This window comes from Ceratotherium simum, chromosome 15 (assembly GCF_057802395.1).
Source record: "Ceratotherium simum simum isolate JZ-2026a chromosome 15, ASM5780239v1, whole genome shotgun sequence".
NCBI lineage: Eukaryota > Metazoa > Chordata > Mammalia > Perissodactyla > Rhinocerotidae > Ceratotherium > Ceratotherium simum.
This window is the reverse complement of record NC_141914.1, coordinates 5,484,136-5,506,108: the sequence shown is the minus strand read 5'-3', so window position 1 is coordinate 5,506,108 and position 21,973 is coordinate 5,484,136. Positions and strand designations below refer to the sequence as shown.

Genomic DNA, 21,973 nt, shown 5'->3' with positions numbered 1-21,973 from the left:
CGCTTGTTGATAACAGCCATCCCAACAGCTGTGAGGGGATGTCTCATTGAGGTTTTGATTTGCATCCCCTGATGGTTGGTGATGTTGAGCACCTTTTCGGGTTCCTGTATGTCTTCTTCGGAAAAATGTCTATTCAGGTCCTTCGCCCAATTTTAACTGTGTTATTTGCTTCTTTGCTATTGAGTTGTATGTGTGTATATACTTATATATGTTGGAATATTAACCCCATATCCTGTATATGATTTGCAAATATTTTCTCTCATTCTATAGGTTGTCATTTCATTCTGTTGGTTTCCTTTGCTGTGCAAAAGATTTTTAGTTTGATGTTGGCCCACTTGCTTACTTTCTCTTTTGTTGTCTTTGCTTTTGGTGTCAAATCCAAAAAAAAAAAATCATTGCAAAGACTGATGTCAAGGAGCTTCCTCTCTATGTTTTCTTCAAGGAGTTTTATGGTTTCAGGTCTTATATTGAAGTCTTTAATCCATTTTGAGTTGATTTTTGTGTATGGTATACAACAGAGGTCCAGTTTCATTCTTTTGCATATGCCTGTCCAGTTTTCCAAACACCATTTATTCAAGAGACTATCCTCTCCCGGTTGTATATTCTTGGCTCCTTTATTGTAAATTAATTGACCATATATGCGTAGGTTTATTTCTGGGCTCTCCATTCTGTTCCATTGATCTATGTGTCTGTTTTTACACCAATACCATACTGTTTGGATTAATATAGCTTTGTAGTATAGTTTGAAATCAGGGAGCATGATGCCTCCAGCTTTGTTTTTTTTTTTTGCTCAAAATTGCTTTGGCTTTTATGGTTGCTTTGGCTTTTATGGTTCCACATGAGTTTTAGAACTGTTTTTTCTATTTCTGTGAAAAATGCTATTGGAATTTTGGTAGGGGTTGCACTGAATCTTTAGACGACTTTGGGTAGTATGGATATTTTAACAATATTAATTCTTCCAATCTGTGAACGTGCAATATCTTTCCATTTATTTGTGTCATCTTCAATTTCTTTCATCAATGTCTTATGGTTTTCAGTGTACAGATCTTTCACCTCCTTGGTTAAATTTATTCCTAAGTATTTTATTCTTTTTGAGGCTACTGTAAAGGGATTGTTTTCTTAATTTCTCTTTCTGATAGTTTGTGTTGGTGTATAGAAACACAACAGATTTTTATATATTGATTTTGTATCCTGCAACTTTAGTGAATTTGTTTATTAGTTCTAACAGTTTTTTGGTGGAGTCTTTAGGATTTTCTACATATAATATCATGTCATCTGCAAAGAGACAATTTTACTTCTTCCTTTCCAATTTGGATGCCTTTTATTTCTTTTTCTTGAGAAATTGCTTTGGCAGGACTTCCAGTACTATGTTGAATAAAAGTGGTGAGAGTGGGCACCCTTGTCTTATTCCTGATCTTAGAAGGAAAGCTTTCAGCTTTTCACCATTAAGTATAAAGTTAGCTGTGGGCTTGTCATATGTGGCCTTTATTATGTTGAGGTATGTTCCTTCTATGCCCAGTTAGTTGAGAGTTTTTATTAGGAAACTATGTTGAATTTTGTCAAATGCTTTTTCTGCACCTATCAAGATCATATAGTTGATTATATGATTTTTATCCCTCCTTTTGTTAAGGTGGTGTATCATATTGATTGATTTCCAGATGTTGAACCATCTTTGCATGCCTGGGATGAATCCCACTTGATCATGGTATATGACCCTTTTAAAGTATTGTTGAACTGTTTGCTAACATTTTGTTGATGACTTTTGCATCTTTGTTCATCAGGGATATTGGCCTGTAATTTTCTTTTCTTGTAGTCTTCTTGTCTGGCTTTGGTATCAGGGTAATGCTGATCTTGTAAAATGAGTTTGAGAATGTCCCCTCCTCTTCAACCTATTGGAAAAATTCAAGAAGGACTGGTGTTAATTCTTCTTTAAATGTTTGGCAGGATTCACCAGTGAAAACTTCGCGTCCTGGACTCTCTCTGTTGGGTGGTTTTCGATTACTGATTCAATCTCCTTACTCAATGGTCTGTTCAGATTCTCTATTTCTTCATGATTTAGTCTTGAAGACTATCTTCTAGATTGCATAATTTGTTGGCATATAATTGTTCATAGTACTGTCTTATGATCCCTTGTATTTCTGTGGTTATCAGTTGTAATGTCTCCTCTTTCGTTTCTGATTTTATTTATTTGAGTCTTCTTTTTGTTTAGTTACTCTAGCTAAAAGTTTGTCAACTTTGTTTATCTTTTTAAAAAACCAGCTTTTAGTTTTGTTGATCTCTTCTATTGTTTTCCTGGTCTCTATTTCATTTATTTCTGCTCCGATCTTTGTTATTTCCTTCCTTCTACTAACTTTGGGATTTGTTTGTTCTTCTTTTTCTAGTTCCTTGAGGTGTAAAGTTAGGTTGTTTGTTTGGTATCTTTCTTTTGTCTGAACATAGGTATTTATCCACTATAAACTTCACTCCTAGAATTGCTTTTGCTGCATCCTATAAAAGTTTTGGTATGTTGTATTTCCATTTTCACTTCTCTCAAGATATGTTTTGATTACTTTATTGATTTCTTCTTTGTTGTTTAGTGGTCTGTTGTTTAATCTCCACATATTTGTGAATTTTCTAGTTTTCTTCTTGTAACTGATTTCTAGTTTCTTACCACAGTAGTCAGAAAAGATGCTTGATATGATCTTAATTTTCTTAAATTTATTACTTGTTTTGTGGCCTCACATATGACCTATCCTGAAGAATGCTCCATGTGTACTTGAGAAGAACATGTACTTTGTTGCTGTTGGATGGAAAGTTCTGTACGTCTGTTAGATCCATCTGGTCTAACGTGTAGTTTAAGTCCAATGTTTCCTTATTTATTTTCTGTCTGAATTATCTATCCATTGGTGAAAGTGGAGTATTAAAGTCCCCTGCTGTTACTGCATTGCTGCCTATTTTTCCCTTCAGATCTGTTAATATTTACTTTATATGTTAAGGTGCTCCTATGTTGAATACATAAGTATTTACAAATCTTATATCCTCTTGATGAATTGACCCTTTTATCATTATATAATGACCTTCTTTGACAGTCTTTAATGACAGTCTTTGGCTTAAAGTCTACTTTGTCTGATATAAGTTTAGGTACTCCTGCTGTCTTTTAGTTCCCATTTGCATGGAATCTTTTCCATCCCTTCACTTTCAGTCTACGTGTGTCCTTAAAGTTGAAATGAATCTCTTGTGGGCAGCATATACTCGGGTCTTGGTTTTTTAATCCATTCAGCCACTCCATGTTTTTTGATTGGAGAATTTAGTCCATTTACATTTAAAGTAATTATTGATAGGTATGGACTTAACTATTGCCATTTTGTTCATTGTTTTCTGGTTGTTTTGTAATTCTTTTCTTCCTTTCTTGCTCTCTTCCTTTGTAATTTGATGATTTTCTGTAGTGGTATGCTCTGGTTCCTTTCTCTTTTTCTTTTGTGCATCTACTATAGGTTATTACTTTGTGGTTACCATGAGGCTTATATAAAACATCTTACATCTAAAACAATGTCTTTTAAGCCGGTAACAATGTAACTTCAAACACATACAAAAGCTCTACATTTTTACACTCTCCCCTCCACATTTTGTTTTTGATGTCACGGTTTACATCTTTTTACATTGCGTATCCATTAACAAATTATTTAATTGTAGTTATCTTTAATACTTTTGTCTTTTAACTTTAGAGTTATTAGTGATTTACTGACCATGATTACTACATTATAGTATTCTGAATTTAACCACATTTACCTTTACCACTGAGTTGTATACTTTCATACGTTTTCCTATTACTAATTAGCATCCTTTCATTTCAGCTTGAAGAACTCTAACATTTCTTGTAAGCCTGGTATAGTGGTGTGGAGCTCCTTCAGCTTTTGTTTGTCTGGGAAAATCTTTCTCTCTCCTTCACTTCTGAAGGACAACTTTGCTGGGCAGTTTTTTAATTTCAGCACTTTAAACATATCATGCCACTCCCTTCCAGCCTGAAACTTTCTGCTGAAAAATCTGCTGATGTTCTTATCAAGTCATCTTATCTACGTTATCTTATCTACAAGTTCCATTGTATGTAACAAGTTGCTTTTCCCCTGCTGCTCTTAAGATTCTCTCCTTGTCTTTAACTTTTGACAATTTAATTATAACTAATGTGGGTCTCTTGTAATTAATGTGGGTCTCATGGTGTGTGTCTCTTTGGATTCTATTTGGAACTTTCTGGCCTTCTTGGATCTGGATGTCTGTTTCTTTTTTCTTTAGGTTAGGGAAGTTTTCAGCCATTATTTTTTTGAATAAGCTTTCTGCCCCTTTCTCTCTCTCTTCTTCTGAGACTCCTGTGATGTATATCTTGGTCCATATGATGGTGTCCCATTTGTCCCTTAAGCTATCTTCAATTATTTTCATTCTTTATTCTTTTTGCTCCTCTGATTAGATGAGTTCCACTGCCCTGTCTTTGTCTTTGTTGACCCTTTCTTCCACTTGATCCAGTCTGATGTTGAACTCCTCTAATGAATTTTTCAGTTCAGTTATTGTATTCTTCAACTGTGTTTTCTGTTTGGCACTTTTTTATTTTTCTCTTTGTTGAAATTCTCACTTTGTTCATGTATGGTTCTCCTGACCTTGGTGAGCATCTTAATAACTGTTATTTTGAACTCTCATCAGGAAAATCACTTATGTCCATTTCATCAAAAACTGTTTGTGGAGATTTTTCTTGTTCTTTTGTTTGGAACATTCTCCTCTGTTTCTTCATTTTCCTTGACTCTCTGTGTTGGTTTCTGCATATTAGATAAAACAGCCACCTGGCCCCCTTGACAGAATGGTCTCATGTAGGAAATAAACCTCTTCGATCAGCCCAGCCCAAGCTCCAGCTGTCTCTCAACCCTCTGTGATTGTCCAAGCCAGCTTCTTTGCTCCCAGTAGTTGAGGGTTTGCCCAAACCCATTAGTGTCCCAAAGTGGGGAGGATCACCATCAGCAGTTAGATGCAGACTGATTATCAACTGGACCCTCAGGCAGCAGCTGGGAAATTATGTAGCTAAGCCCCTTCCAGGGAGACACTAGGACATGGGTGTTTTGCCTGCTCCCTCTGTGCTGGGTCCAGAATTTAGCTATGTGTGTGGGGAGGGGGTTCTCCCGTGCCCATTAAGAACTGCTTCTTTATCTGCTATAGTTCTGTGGGACTATAGCAAGCCCCATTGGCTCTCAGAACCAGGCAATCTGGGGACCCATCTCTTGGGCAGCAGCTGCAAAGCTAAGGCATCAACCATTTGTACAAATTACTTCCAGGAAGATACTGTTGACTTGGTTTTATTATTGGAATGGAGTGGAAGGAGAGGTCAGGGAAGGTATCTGCTTCCCAGTCTCTGGGGAAGATTGCAGCCAGCCCCTTTAGACATGTGCTAAAGTTAGAGGCCTCACCCTCAGGCAGCAGCTTTTAACATTTGCAGATAAACCTCTTTCAGGGAAAGACTGGGAGACGGGTGTTTTGCCTGTTCCCTCTGTGCTGAGTGCTATTTGTTCCATGATTTGTTTTTTTAAGGAGATATCTCCTGGAATCCCTTACCATCATCTTTTGCCTCTCTCCTATGTTGAATCCCCTAATTCCTACATCCCATGCCTTCCTTCTTTGTTTACTCCCTCACTTTGTGGCATTTCTTGAGAAATACATCTTGAGAAAAGGTTATGGAAGATAATGTTTTTGAGCCCTTACACACCTGAAAATATCCTTGTTTACTCTCATACTGTTGTTTAGCTGGCCAAAGATTTTAGGATAAGAGGAAGACTTTAGAAGGCATTGTTCCATTGTTTTCTAACTTCCAGTGCTGCTAAGAAATCAAATGTCATTCTGATTCTGGATCCTTTGAATGGTACATATTTTCTTCTCAGAAACTTTTAAGATCCTGTCTTTATCACAGTACTCTGAAATTTTGCAACTTGTGTGCTTTGGTTAGTCTTTTTTTTTTTTCTTTTTTCATTTTGCTGGGCAAACATTAGGCTTTTTAAATATGGAAACCCGTATCTTTCAGCTCTGAGAAATTACATAATTTCTAGGATAATTTTCTATCCTCCTTTTCCCCTCCTCTCTCTTCTAGAACCTACTAGTTAGGTACTGCATTCTCTGGGATAAGCCTCCAATTTCCTTATTTTCTCATCTCTGACTTTTTGTTCTAGTATTTGTAAAATTTCCTTAACTTTAGCATCCAAACCTTCTATTTAAAGTTTTATTTCTTCTATGATTTTTTACTTTAAATAACTTTCTTGTCCTCTATGAAATTTTTAAATAACATCCTATGCTATTTCCTAGGTACAATCAATATTTTCTGAGACACTACTCTCTTAGACCTACAGTGTCATAAATCTTGTGATAAAATGTGCTTTCTTGGGAAAGATTTTGCCACTTCAAATATTTTCCATTCATATAGGGTTTAATCAGCCAAAAAATATGTGCCTTTTAGTTCCCATGGTGTTAATTAAACTTAGTTTAAAATGATTTCCTCAAAACTCGTCAAGTTCATAAAATGAACTTGTTCATAAAATGTTGACAAAAAAAAAAACAGAAAAAGTAGCTTATGAATATTTGTGGCCATACTACAGATGGAGCTGAAGTGTAAATAACTGAAATAAAAAGACATGGAGATGATTCCAGCAATCAGACTTGGCCAAAGCACAGGGCTTTTGGCAATGTCCTGGAATTTGGAATGCATCCCCCCCAGAATCAAAGTCCAGATGCCTGGGATTTCTTTTTTCCATTTTCAGTTTACCATCGTGGGTTTTTGTTTTTGTTTTTTTAAGGTCATCAGGCCTCTGAGCAAGAATTTAATCTCTAAAAAAAATTCCATGTCAAAATACCCCACATATGTGCAGTTTATTTAAGTGAGCGACATGGGTGGTTTTATATCAGCATTCTCTTATTGCAAATGATAATGGCACCTTTTATCAGTTGATTAGTTAACAAAATGCTTCGATGGGCAGTCTCCCACTATAAATACCCTGTACGTTTTAATCCTCATTTCACAAAGTTTGGAAGTTTGGAAAAGCAAAGATGGTAATAGTACAATGGTTAAGAGCCCCATTGATCTTAACTAAAAAATAGGATAATACCTATCTCTTGGGGTTTGTGTGTGTGTTGTATTACTTTATATATGTAGAGCGATTAATGTGTCTGATAGATAGTAAGCTCTCAAAAAGTGGTTGCCATAGTTGTAAAATGCTACAATCTATCTTCTTACAGATTCTAGCAGTGTTTTAACACAATGTCTCAGTAGTCAAGAAATTGACTCCTTGAGCCCCAGCAAGTTCTCCTGTTACTGCTCACATGGTATCCTCTGTACCAAGTTGAGAGCTGTCACCCTTCTATCTTTCACTTGTTAATAAAATATCTATCTTTTGTGTGTTCTGCATTCTTCTTCAGTTACAAACTTCTCAAAAATGGGAATTACCTCCTAAAAGCCTTGTACAAATTTGAGACTCTCAATAGTATCAGATGACTCAGTTTTTCATTCAAAATTACTTTCCTGCTAAGTGTGCTACTGAAAGGAACTCTTAGTTTCAGGCAGGCAGCAAATAGTTTTACTGTGTGAATTTAAAAGGATTTGCTCTGCTTAAGTATTCTGTGAATGAAATTTGTCAAATATTGCATAGCAATTTAATGCATAATTCTTAAGGATAGAAGTGAACATACTCCAAGGGATCTGGGTTTATTTTGTGTTTTGTTTTTTAATGTAAAGGGTTAAGGCCTGGCTTGTATGAATCTGGTTTATAAGGGGAAAGAGATGTCTGTCTTTGTGCCCATGCTCTCCATGAGGCGACACTACCATGCCCCTGTTCTGGACAGACCGTGGCTTCCTGTGATCCACAGAAGACCCGCGGCGTTCCAGGAGATGTAAGCAGGAAGTCTTTGCAACAAACTGTTTTCACGTTCGTCTGCTCCCATAGTTTAGTCTAGTAATTCTCAAGCGTCACTGGGCATGGGATTCACCTCAGGAACTTATAAATTCCTACCTGGACCCCCTCAAAAGTTGATTCAGTACTTATGATTTTTTGCCCTCTTGATGAAAGGATCCTTTTCTCATTATGATAATGGTAATATGGTAAAGAAAATGTTTATTCTTTGCTCTGAACTCTACATTGATAGCAATGTAGCCATCCAGCTTTGTGTTAGTGTTAGCATGGTATTTTTTTTTCCATCATTTTACTTTTAATTTTTCTGCTTTTATATTTGAAGTGCATTTCTTGTAGGCAGCGTATAGTTGGATCTTGCTTTTTTATGAAATCTAACAATTTTTGCCTTTTAATAGACTGCATTTAATGTGGTTATTGATATGGTTAGGTTTAAGTCTATCATCTTGCCATGTGTTTTCTATTTGTGCCATTTGTATTTTCTTCACTTTTTAATGTCTTGTTTGAGATTGAGTATTTTTTCTGATTCCATTATATCTTCTTTGCGGCCTATTAACTATAACATTTTGTTTGATTAATTTAGTGACTGCTTTAGGGTTTATGGTACACATCTTTAGCTTATCACAATCTACATTCAACTTATATAATACCACTTCATGTATGCTTTAAGAATGTTACAACAGTATACTTTCAATACTTCCCTCCTGAGCTTTGTGCTAGTATTTTCAAACCTTGTATTTTTAATATGTTATAAACCCCATAAAAAAAAAAAGTTGATTCAGCGTAGCTAGGCTGGAACAAGAAACCTGCATTTCAAACAAACTTTCCCCACTGTAACCCTATCCTGTGATCCTGACATAGGCAGTTCAGACCCCACAATGAGGAACACTGCCTAAGTCTAAGGCAACATATACTCGAGGTTGGGATCATAAGGAATAAAAAGAACAGCTTTGCCCAGGAAGTAGCTGAAACATCTGAAGGAAACTGAGGGTCCTTGTTGCTGGAATTAGCCTGGGTCCACCACATACCTCTTTCCTGCACACCCATTACTAACTTGCCCAGGTATTTCTACTAATTTGGGGTTTTTAAAAGACAACTACCCTTTTTATTAACTTAATCCTTTTCTTATACAAAACATTAGACAAGCTGTTTGGAAAGTAAAATTAAAGAATGTTTTCTTTCCTCAAGCTGCTTCTAAACATGTCCATTCACTCAGGAAGGATGTCAGTACAATAAGGGAATGTTGTTTCCTACCCCTGAAGACTGTATTACAATTTTATTTTAATTTCCCCCTACACAGCTATGAATTCCAGGTGAAACCCAAAAACCCGCTTGGAGAAGGCCCAGCCAGCAACACAGTGGCATTCAGTACTGAATCAGGTAACCCCTCAGTAGGAATTCCCAACAGGACAGAGAGGGCCACAATGTTTTGCATAGAGAGCCTGTTTGAAACCCAGCTAAACATTGTGCGTAATATCAAAAAATCATCCATGGGAAAAGCAAACTGATGAAGGCACCCTTAAGGAAACACCACTTATGTTTTTCCTCATTTATTTTGATGCCAGAAAAAAAGGCACATCAGTTTAAAAGAAAAAAAGTGGGTAATCAATCTATACCCAAAAATCTAGTGAATGAATTCTCCTCTGTATGCCTAGAATCAACGCCTAGAATCAAAATATCAGACACGCTGAGCCACAGTACATTCAGAAAGGGAATCCATTTGTTCTTTTGTGATAAGCAGCTGTGAAATTTTCTAATTTGAACCTCTAAGTGCCAATCCCTTTGAGAGATACATTTGTACTCACAGCATTATTTGTATAATTTTTACACCAACTGCAGTTCATGGCATCTTGGTGATTTTACGAACCACAGTTTTTGTATGAAACTAAAAGAGGAAGCTTTTAAAATGGAAGTGAAAGCTGGAACAGCAACAGACTCCTAACCATTCAAATCACATGTAAGACATACAGCTGAGTACGTGGCAGAGGGAGACTCTCCAATCGAGAACAATTTCCAAAACAAAACATACTTTCAAATTCAGACTTTAGCAAGTGTACCATTTTGCCAGTAGATTTCCTAACAACTTAAGCACCCATCTTCTTAACTCTGCCATTGGAACACTGGGCGTGACCTGCCTAATAACGTCTGACCCTGTGTTTGCTATTTCTCCTCAGCGGACCCCAGAGTGAGCGAGCCAGTTTCTGGTAAGTACCTGTCTCGATGTGAATACATCTGCATGCTTTTCCAAACTGATTCAACTAAACGAGCATGGCAGAATTTCAGTCATGATATCACTTTGGTCCATTTCACCTTCTTAGACTATCACTCAGGTGTGTGTGCTTACCTAAAACATTCAGTAACATCAAGAGCCTACAATGTTCGGAGAACAAGCTGGATATTTTGAAACTTGCTTTCCATTCATGTACTAGGCCAGCTCAAATTTTCTGTTAAATAATTAAGTCAAGATATGACACTCTCATTTCCACTTTTAATAACAAGTCACATTAAAGCAGCTGTTTAAATTGTATAATATGCTGCAAAAAAGAAACCTAAATTTGCTTCTAAAGGGATGCTGTCTACATCTTGCACTACAAAGGCTATTTAACACTGCTCTAAGGTTTACCTCACTATTGACAGGAATTTAATTGGGGGTTTATGTGTTTAAACTCCTATATTTTTGGCTCCAATATTTAGCATTGGAGAAAACTAGGTATCCGCAAGTTGACATGAACTTTGCAAACAGCTTTTTAAAAAGCTTTTAGGACAGCTCTTCAGTACCCCAAGTCAGAGACTAAACTCGAACCATGTGTTTCCCTTACGCAGCAGGAAGAGACGCCATCTGGACTGAAAGACCCTTTAACTCAGACTCTTACTCAGAATGTAAGGGCAAACAGTATGTCAAAAGGACGTGGTATAAAAAGTTCGTCGGGGTGCAGCTGTGCAACTCCCTCAGATACAAGATTTATCTGAGCGACTCCCTCACAGGTAAGCAGGGCGCCCAGCTCTGCTCTGAGTCTGGTCCCTCCAGGAATGCTTTGCAGCATTCTGTAACGTGGCTTTTCTACAGACAGTCCCAGCCACTAAGGTGTGATGTAATACAAGTTGTCCCTGTGAGTAAGATGTTATTGGAATACTTAGCCTAGGACGTGAGATATGCCATTAGAAGGCAAATAACGAAAATGCAATTTGAAACAGTTGCCACTATGGCAAACCTGAATGTAAAGGCACTACCACATTCAAGCTCAATTTTGTTACAGCCAAACAAGGACAGAACGCCTACTGATAATAAAATGATTGTATTTAACAGTAATCATGGAAGGAATATGACATATGACATATTTAAGATTTTAAGTCTGCCAGAGACAAGATCAAGATTCAAACACCTGACCCGAAGGGCTCTAACCCCTTGCTCCAGACTCAGTGGGTTATTTTCTCTTCTATATTCATACAGTAAAAATATTAAACAAGTAAATAAGGCTGGCCTGAACATAAAAGGCAGACATACGTTCAGTCATTCAGCCGATACTGTCTGCTTTGCTCAGACACTGGTCTAGGTGCGGGAACAGCAGCAGACGAGACCCACTCCTGCCTCCCTGTAGCTCATGGTCTAGCAGGGAGACAGACGACAAGCGCGTAGATAAGAATTGCATGTAGCGCTCTGAAGAAAGCTTAGAAAGGATGAGGGAGAAAATGGCTGAACGGAATGAAAATGGAAAGAATATGGCTGAACCGAAGCTCCTTCAGTTAGAACAGTGAGGGAAAGCTCCAAAAAGCTAACACTCGTGCTAAGAAGCAAACCTTGAGAAGGAACTAGCCAAGCAAAGATCCAGGGATAAAGCACTGCAGTGGAGGGAAGAGAATGCAGAAGCCTGCGGCAGACCAGGCCCGGCCAGGTCCCCCGTGGGGCTGAGCTCAGGAAGGGCGAGATCAGGCAGGCAGGCGTGGAGTCATGTGGAGCTCCGACAGCAAAGAAGGCTTGGGGTCTTATTCCGAGTATAACAGGAAGCCGCTGCAGAGATTTATGGAGGGGGTAACATTATCTGAGTTGCATTTTTGCAAGATGACTAATCCCTGGGCGGAAGAATAAAGAGAGGCAAGGATTTCTGAAAGCAGGGAAGCCAGCTGGGAGACTATTCCATAGTTCAGTCAAGAGACACTAGCGGCTTAAACTAGGCTGAAAGAGGGAAAAAAGTACGAGAACAGGGAAGACTGATTATTTGAAACAATTTGATTATTTCAGAATTGTCCCATATCAAAGAAAATAACACTTTATGATCCTTTTAATTTCTGGTTCTTCAGGAAAATTTTATAACATAGGCGATCAGAGAGGCCATGGAGAAGATCACTGCCAGTTTGTAGACTCATTTTTAGATGGACGCACCGGACAGCAACTCGATTCTGACCAGCTACCCACCAAGGAAGGTACGTTTTCTGAATCTCCTCATAAGCAAGAGGGTTTTACAAATTAACCCAAGAAGAATTCAAGCTAAGGAAAGCAATCCCTTTAAAAATAATTCTATAGTACTGCTCTAATTATCTGGCTAGAAAAAAGATTTTCATATAAGACCTTAAAATGAAGACTTTAACAGAAGTTTCTCAACTTTCCTGCCAGTCCTTAAGACTCTATTCCTTAGAGCCAAGAGATATTACACACAGACATATTATAAATGCATTCTACTTCAAGAAAACCTGAATTTGCAAAAACAGCTATAGAAGAGCAGTGTTTCCCAAGCTTAAATGTATTTTCTTTATGGTTTTTGTCATACTGAGCACATAGGCATTTTTTTTTAGTCCCTCAAAAATGTATTTACAAAAAACCTTATTACTACCATAAAATGGAAAAAACAGTATTATTTTCCTTATATAAATACAATTAAAATAGAACAATTCTGCTGAGAAATGAACAACACTGTAACTTGCTGAAGACACATTAGCACCAAGCTGCTTAATGAGGATTGAAAAGACTGAAAATTAATTTAATCCTTGTCCAGGCAGGGCAGGAGAGGGGAAATTAAACGTCCATATTACTTGAAAACCACCAAGAGGTTTGTTAAATACTTTAAATTATTTGACTACTCTTTTCAGCAACACATTTTGTTCACTGGCACTTAAAAGTACTAACCATAGTAAAAGATGACTTAATAAGATCTGTGAACCCATTAACAGGAAGTTGCAACTGCTGCCTTACAGGAAGTGGATCTAATACATACTGTAAATTGTGTATATTTCTGTAACATTTTACATTCACAGTGAAATTTTTTATCATTTAGTTGTAGAGTCCTTGAAGAAAAAGTTCACCTAAGTTTAACTCGTAGAAATTGAGTAATCTGAGAACTACTCATCCTTTATTTCCTAACCCCACAGTAAACAGCACTTTACTCAGGTCACTTCATAGACCACCACTGGTCTGTCATGTGCAGAAAGGACATTGTCACATAAGACACCAAGAGTATACTGAACATGCTAAATGACACTCAAAAAACAAAATACAAAAGCCCTCTGACTCCTGCCCCCTCTCAGCTTTGTCTCTCAGACACCACCAACCATCCCATCCTAACTTGTTAAGGCAGATGTCAAGGAATTTCAGGTGTCCCTGATGTTCAGCCAGCCATTACAGCCTCAGGCAAGACACCATGGTCTCTGTTGCTATCCATTTTCTAAAATACTTTGCTTCACCTAGAGTAACCTTCAGCCAGTCAATGACAGCCTTCAATCTGTGAGAGGTGAGGGCAAAAATATAACACAGCAGCTATTAAAATTAAATTACTTTCCCTTTTAGGCTATTTCAGAGCAGTTCGCCAGGAACCTGTCCAATTTGGAGAAATAGGTGGTCACACCCAAATCAATTATGTCCAGTGGTATGAATGTGGAACCACAATTCCTGGAAAATGGTAGATGCTGCAATCGTGTTCAAAAGTGCCTTCTGTTTCATCATGGCAAAAAATAATTGGAAACACTATGGTATTTGTCACATTCATTTAACGCTGTTATGTTTACTATGTATAAAAGTTTAAAATCTAATTAATAGCAATATTAGATGTTTATTAGAAAGATTGCTGAGAATATTTATCAGGTTTTACAAAGTCACTTTAAGAAAGCAAGATATTGATGTTAACAGAATAACGTTTTTTTGGGGAAGCTGGCTCCCTGTTCATGGTATTTTAAGAGATCATTTGTATATTATTTATCAACACTGTTGTAATGATGTTTTGAGATACTTTTATAACAAAATTAACATCAAGAAACTAATATACTTTTAAAAAAATATTTACTTTTATTAATGCATATTCTTCCTACTGGTGAGTTAATTCCACAAATCTCTACTTGGTTTAACTTATTAGATCAAATTATCTTCAGCATATATATCTGGGGGAAAAAAGGTCCTAATATTCACGTTTATTTAAACTTCAGTTTTTTAGCAACAGCTGAATAGCTTTTCTGAAGCTAACCACTCTTCCAAATATACATTTCCTTAAATACTTGCAAATTATTGAAAAAACTGTTTGAATCAGTAAATTTCATTTCAGCTGAAAAAGGAACTGAGACTCTGATACATTCAGTTTCAAAATACACATTTCGTTCTTTCTCTACCCATACATATGTTACAATGTCTGAATGTACTTTGTCAAACTATCCCTTTAAGCAATTATCTCCACATTGTTTTTAATATAATTCTAATCGAGCTGTGCGCAGAGACTGAATGTCAAGTCTGAGCACAAAGAGGCGACGCGTGATGAGATACTCACCGTTTCACAGGACACTCAGTACATTTTTACACACAGGACCTCCAGGAATGGATGTATCAGAGGACGTTTTCATAATTCTAACTCAACCTGTAATGAAAATCTGACTTATTTTTATTTAAAAACGTATTGCTTTCCTTCACTGGGGGAGGGAGATGGGAATGCTGCATTGTTGCCCTTATTTGGAAAAGAACCTTTCCTGCGCTTACTTTTCAACATGCTTCAATTTTATCAAGTCTACATTTTGTATTTTTCAAACAAGTATAAACTCTGCAATAAAGAGATGTAGTTTTTTTTAAGATTGAGTTCTTTATTTCTGAATGGTTCATCTCTATAAGGAAAATCACACAGTTATTCAGGATCCACCAAACCCCCCCACCTCGTATCTTTTAATACTGTATCTGTTGTGTTTATATGTAACGCTAATCTATCTTCCTGTGAGATCTATTTTAAAGTTTCATTATTTTAAGCCAATGATTGTTAAATGCATTTCTTTCACAGTCAGGACAAAAATGAAATGGCACTGTGTTTCTCTGAATAGAAAACTAGAATTAAAATGTCTATACTTCATTTTAAGACCAAACATCAATAAGGATTTGTTTCTTGCTTTTTGTCTCGTGTATATCTAATGTTGATGACTAAATTAAAGTACAAGACCACCAATGGATTCAACCATCTTTATTATCCTTTCAATGTTACATTTTATACATAGTAATATCTAGTTGTCTTCTCAAAGGGATCTACTTTAGTACATCATGTTAATAGTAAAAATCCAAGTAAGATGGCTAAACTTCAACCTAGCATTTTAATATCCTCTGGACAAGGCAAGCTAGAAAGTCAATCACTTTACACACACGTAAGAGTAGTGTTCCAAAATAACTAGGAAGCTGCTACACTTTTAAGCAGGGGAGGAAAACACTTTCATTTTGGTCTTTTTTTGTGTCCCAGCAAATTATATTTTCAATTAACAGCAACAGTGATATCATATAAAATGCTCTGCTTTTTAAATTTCTGAACTTCAATACAAATGAAAATAAAATAGTAGTACTGGAGTCTTCTGGGAGGCAAATCACTAGCAGCTACATTCATCAGTGTAGCTGAGCCTCTTTATCGATAACCAGGTCCAGGCTGGGTATAGCCCTGACCAAAGGGAGGCCGGTTACGTGCATAAGGGTTAGGCCCACTTGGAGGCGGGGTTATGGTACTTCCAGGAGGTGGAGTAAAACCTGGTCTGGGCTGATAGGCCCCAGGTTGGCTTGGAGCCATTCCAGGTTGTGAGGCAGGGGCCACAGTGTAATTAGTAGGCTGAGAAGTCTGGGTAGTATAAGTTTGTGGAGGGTAACTGCTCGCCTGGTACGGCTGGGGCGGCTGAGCAGGCAGCTGTTGAGGCTGAGCAGAAAAGGCAGTAGCCGGGGCCTGGGAAGTTGGCTGCTGGCCATATCCCTGGAACTGCTGAGGTTGTTGGGGTCCAGTCTGCTGACTATAGCCTGCTGAAAAGGCAAAATAAGTAACAGATATATCTTATGTTTCTTTTGGTGAAAGTTTTCCAGAGAATTAGTCTTACTGTTATGGACCAAAAATGATGAGAAATTTAACAAACTTATTCCTAAGTATTAGAGCAGTAGATTCCACCATATAATATGATTTCAAGACCAATTAGTATCAAAGAGGCATTTTCTAAACAATTTTTAAACCCTCTAATCTTAAACTGAAACCAATATATATATATTTCTTCATTACAACTGCTTCTAGACCATATAATCCCTGAGAATAGATTATGTTCTAGCATAATTCCAGGTATAAAGTAGATGCTCAAATGATAAATGCAGGAATTAATGCAAAAGCTAGTCATTACCCTGGTTCTGAGGGGAGGCCTATTTACCAACAGTACCAAATAAAAACACTCTGTAGAGAATGAATATTTTTAAATCAAACAATGGTACTAATACAAATACATCTTGTGCTAATAAGATGCTTTAAGGTATATTCACTCTCTCACTCTATAAAAACTAAGCCATTTAAGAACACACATTAAGTACCCATTTTCACAATCCTTAAAATCTTTCATTTCTTTTAGACTTGGTATCTGATGTTTTTGCCTTTACAACTCACAATTTTGACTTAGTAACAACATAACATACAAAAAGCATACCATATTGCCCCACAAAATCAACATCTATACTCATTATTTACTAGTATGTAAATGTTTTTAAAAGAAACAGTCTGCTTCACTGAACACTTGTATCTCTACCACGGCACACACCTGCAGCTACTTGCAATGAAACCTCTCCATTGACTGGAATCCTGTCAGCATTAAATACCAGATACACAAGAAAATTATTAAAATATGTACAACCCTGCATTAAAAAAAAAAAGGATTGAATGAATTTGAGTATATTCTGAACTCACCTTGAACCTGGGTTCAAAATTTACTCATGAAAGAAACCTTTTTGACTGGAAAAGGTCAGAGGGAAACTGGCAAACCAACAGAGTGTCAAAGATGGTCCAATGTTACCACCACCACTTAGTCTCCAAGCAGAGTATTTAGTTGACTATTTCCATATCTCCCAATCAAATTCAAGTTAATAGGACTAGTGGGATCAGAAATACAAAGATAATAATTTGAAAAGAACTAAATTTTACTCAAAGTGAAGACCCTGACTAAAATCATTAAGAGCAAGCTTAATTTTTACTAAATAAATCAAATATCGAATGCATTTTACTTCTGGTGGCATCTAAGGATGAACTAAAAGTTAATTCATGATAAACTCTTGAATGTCATACAATTTCTCCTATCCTCTACATAACATTTTTTTACTATAAGTTTTTGGACAAACGGAAGGACTCAGCTTTTATACTGAAAATGTCTATTCAACTTAAGACTGTGAGCAAAAAAAAAGCTGCCTTTTCATCCCGGCAACTGAAATCTAGACTGGCTTTTAACTGAGTCTGGAAACAAGCAGATCCTTAATTATTTCTCAAGAAAGGGGACAACCCCTAAGGACCTAAGATGTCGTTTCATTAGCAACCTACTAGTCTTTGATCATGACGTGGTGATTCTTCTATTATTGCCACCACCACCCCTCCCTTGAAAAACACAGTAAGTGAGTAACTTTCATGAAGAACATAAGAAATTGCAAGAAATGGAAATTCTGTAGTGTTTTGAATAAATGAATAGTATAAGACAAGGGGGTCATATGGTCCACAAGGCCTAAAATATTTACTATCTAGCCTTTTATGGAAGAAAAGTCTGCCAACCCCTGGGCTAGGCTGGAGAATGCAGAACGACATCAGGAAGTAATTAACTGCACTGGGTTCTGATCCAGCTCCCCACTGAACGACTGGGGTCCTTCAATGCAGCACAACATCTTTGAACCCTCGCTGCCTCATTTATAAAATGAGAGAGTGGAACGAGACCAGTGGTCCCCATCCCTGGCTGCACTTGAGAATGACCTGCAATGCTTTTACAATATCAAAGCCCGAGTCCCACTCCTGAACCAAATGCAACAAAATCTCTGGGAGTAGGGCACAGGCACTTGCAACTCTCAAAACAGCTCTCCAGGTGATTCTGAAGCACAGCAAGGGTTGAAATCCCCTGGATCAGATGATGACTAGGTCTTTTCCACCCTATATCTTACTGTTTCTAAAAATTACAAACTTTGTAACACTTTGATTTTTCTTTAAAGGCCTGCATCCTAAAAATAACCTTCTCCCTAATATCATAATCCAAACTTAAAACCTATCTTATATAATTAAAAACTAGCAGCTACAGGTTAAGTCACTCTACAGCTAATATAATCCAAATAAAAAATTGCTGTGTGTGTTAAAATATGTCAAACTCCAATGAATGATAGAATTTTATGATACAATTCAGGAGTCGGCAAACTTTTTTCTGTAAAGGGCCAGACAGTAAATATTCTAGGTTTTGTGGGCCACACGGTCTCTGTTGCAACTACTCACTTCTGCCATTATAGTGCCAACGCAGCAACAGACAGCACAGAAATGAATGGGTGTAGATGTGTTCCAATAAAACTTTATTCACAAAAACAGGTGACAGGCCACATTTGTCCTGTGGGCTAGAGTTTGCTGACTCCTACTCCAGTTAATACTACAAAACTCCATAAAATAGAATTAAGGCAAGATTCAATTTAGATAAATTATTTTTAGTTACAGTTGAAATTTTGATACTTAAATCTTAGGCTATAAAACAAGAGTTGAACACAAACTCTCTGATACAACAAATGTAAAAATTACCTGAATTCTAACCATGTTCGAAGTTCTACACCAAAGAGATTTATCATATTTAAATACGGATAATCTTCAGTGGATAGAGGTAAAACAAAATACCCAAGATGCCTACTTCAAACAACTAGATTTAATGTTCGTAGTTGCCTGAATTACGTTTTAAACAATTCTATTTTTTTAGCCTGTTTTTGGTATTCCTACATACTTTTGGGAGACTTAAAAACCTAAGTAGCTTAATTTGGTTCTTCTTTAATAAGATCACCTTTCCATGGATGAGGGAACTGTTAATATTTTACAGGTACTAAGAGTACACTGGGATTATGTGTTACATATAATGGGGGAAAAATTCTTGCATTTTTGCAGTTCTAAGTCACCTAAGAGGTAAAATGATCACATCAGTAGGAAGATAGCTTTGTATTAAAAACTTTTTTATAATACAAGTTATTACAAAATCATCTACTAAGATTTTAAGTTTTACTTGCCCACTGGAAAACTGAAATGTTGATTTACAATTAAAATACTTATGCAAAATATTTAAAAATAAATAACACTAATGTTATTTCCCCCAATAAATAAATACTTAATACCTACTATGAGAATGTAAGTATTACAAATCAAGGAATTAAGAGGAAAGGGTTAAAGTTTAATAGGCCGAGACCCGTGCTCACCTGAATACTGGAGACCGTACTGCTGCGGCGGCTGGGGCGGTGCCTGCGGCTGGGCACCGTAGCCGGCCTGCTGCGGGTACTGCTGGTACATCTGACCTGAAGAAGAGAGGACAAGGAAAAGAGGAGGCTGAACTCGGCAGAGAGAAGTATTTTTAAGGCCCATTTAATTCTCCCCCCATCCAAACACAAAAACACACTGAGTAACAAGACACAAGAATGTGTTTGTTCCCCTTCAAATGTCTATGAAGAAGAGAAGAATGAACACTTGAACAACTGTGGATGCCCTGCTGTGGACTAACTGCAAAGAACTCCAATTGGCAGCCAATAACACTAGTGATTACTTCATAAATTCCAGAAAAACAAATGCTTTCAAACCCAATTGCCAACAGATATGTACTGCTAATGTTCAGTGAAAATCAAGTAAGTGGAAAATCAATAAATAGAAATCTGAGAAAAGGGACAAATACCAATAATAGCTCCTAAATCTTTCCCAAAACACTATATTACTTGTCATGTAAAGGTCTGAACCTTTGTTACCATATGAATGGACTCTTTGGTAGCAAGGAACTACACACCACTTTCCTTCCAGACCTCAAAGACACATTTGGCATTTGACAATGGTTTGCCTTTCCATCTTCTGAATATCCTAGCCAATCGCAGGGAACCTGATAAAGCCTAAATGGCTCCTTCTTTGCACTTTGTAATAATGGCAGACCTGTTTAAACACTGGGGATGTGCTCTTGGAAACGAGATCCTATTTGGGGTCAGCAGACCACAGTTCCTACGGAGAAATCTTTTAGACACTGTTATTACCTACAATTTCCAAACAAGTAAGGATTTACTGGTTCATGTCTTTATCATCATTACTATTTTACAGTTGTTCTAATAATGGTGGATTTAGCTAAATCTAATGTTTAGAGTAGCAATAAAACTTGCATTTTAATATCTAGCTAGTATTTGAATCTTTAAAATATCCAGCTAGTATTTAAGTCTTTAAATTAATTATATGTTGGCTAATTCTTCCAAACTACCTGCTGCTAATCAAAAGACTATGGTAAATAGCATAATTTAGCAGAAGGAGACAACTGAAAAAGAGTGAACACATTATCTAGTGCCACTCAAATGGAGGTGCAGAGGCAGCCAGCACTCACAGGACGAGCCCAGGGCCTAGAGCCCACTCCACTGGACCGGCTGCTCAGCCCAGAGCACTGCAGCACCACCAGACGTGTCTGCACCTACAGCCGGCTTACCTCCTAGCAAGCAGCTGTATGCCTTTTATGATAGAAATAAAATTTGCTTAACTATTTTTAAGCTATTAATCCTCTTCCCAAATACAACAAAAAACTGACTAAAGCTTCTTAAATACTTTTTTAATGGTTTAAGACTTACAGATAGCACAAAAGGTAGTACAGAAATTAACCACCTTAGAAGATACCACCTTAATCCTGGATTGTATTTCATAACTAAATTTTAGAACAGAAGTGACCAGAACCTGGTACAGAAATAAGATCAAGGGGGAGAAACATGTATAGCATATGACAATGGGTTCTAATTCTTAGAAATTAGAACAATTAACTCTTCAACACAAAAATGAGCAGAGATCAGGCAATAAATACATGGAGGATAAGAAAGTCAACCTTATTACCAATCACAGATAGAGAAAGATTAAGCAACTTACCTGGGATCAATACATCACAGCTAATAAGAACCATGACTGGAACCCAGGCCTAACTCTAGACATTTCAGTTTAAAAGGGGTTTTGTACATGTTACCTCATTTAATATCAAAATTAACCTAGGTATCATCAAAAAGGCTGAGAGTAAGACTCCATGTAGTAGCCAGTTGCCATCAATGATTCTAAGGAACTCCCACTCGAAAAAGCCTAATTGTTTTCCTTAATAAAAACTGACAGGATACAACTGTTCTGAAAGCAAGTGCACACTCTCTGTTTTTTCCTAATCTGCTATAAACCCATTATGAAAATGCCATCCCTGGAGTTAAAAGTATCAGAGGTTTATTACTTTCTCTACAAAGTATTCCTTTTACATTTTTTAAACATACTTATTCAAGTCCAAAACAGACTCTCTGTCACAGTATTCCGAAATGTAATTAAGAAGTCTGTGTTTAGTTGTAAAAAAGGACGAGGAATAACTTCACATACTTGTAGGGAGAGAGCTGCAGGATATACTGATTAAGTGAAAAAGCAAGGTGCACACACAGTTTAGAGTAAGGTATGCTTTGAGGAAAAAAATACATATATATGCTATGTGTTTTGTATTATATTTTCAGAAGGAATCAATGGTAGAATAAAGTACAAGTAATAAAAAATATTACCTAAGGGAAGAAAGAATAGGATGAAGCAGAGTAACGGTGTGACTTCTGGAACTGTACTTTGTTACACAGAGTGGGA

General features: G+C 36.9%; 2 protein-coding genes across 15 annotated transcripts in view; one reads left to right on the top strand and one right to left on the bottom strand.

The window, feature by feature from the left end:
* Positions 1 to 14,917, top strand: part of ABI3BP (ABI family member 3 binding protein) — a 242,401-nt gene extending 227,484 nt beyond the window's left edge. For all 11 annotated transcript variants that reach the window (XM_087439510.1, XM_087439507.1, XM_004439976.3 and 8 more), the window contains 5 exons: positions 9,208 to 9,287; positions 10,082 to 10,111; positions 10,731 to 10,892; positions 12,207 to 12,329; positions 13,687 to 14,917. In XM_087439510.1, coding sequence (XP_087295636.1) covers positions 9,208 to 9,287; positions 10,082 to 10,111; positions 10,731 to 10,892; positions 12,207 to 12,329; positions 13,687 to 13,802 — 511 coding nt within the window. In that variant the 3' untranslated portion in view covers positions 13,803 to 14,917. The remainder of the gene's footprint in view (positions 1 to 9,207; positions 9,288 to 10,081; positions 10,112 to 10,730; positions 10,893 to 12,206; positions 12,330 to 13,686) is intronic.
* Positions 14,918 to 15,313: 396 nt separating this feature from the next.
* Positions 15,314 to 21,973, bottom strand: part of TFG (trafficking from ER to golgi regulator) — a 32,114-nt gene continuing 25,454 nt past the window's right edge. For 2 of the 4 annotated variants that reach the window (XM_014794963.2, XM_014794964.2), the window contains exons 7-8: positions 19,564 to 19,659; positions 15,314 to 16,137 (exon numbers count right to left, since the gene is read on the bottom strand). In XM_014794963.2, coding sequence (XP_014650449.1) covers positions 15,758 to 16,137; positions 19,564 to 19,659 — 476 coding nt within the window. In that variant the 3' untranslated portion in view covers positions 15,314 to 15,757. Of the gene's footprint in view, positions 16,141 to 19,563; positions 19,660 to 21,973 lie in introns of all 4 variants that reach the window. The other 2 variants (XM_004439958.3, XM_004439959.3) reach the window with 1 other exon arrangement.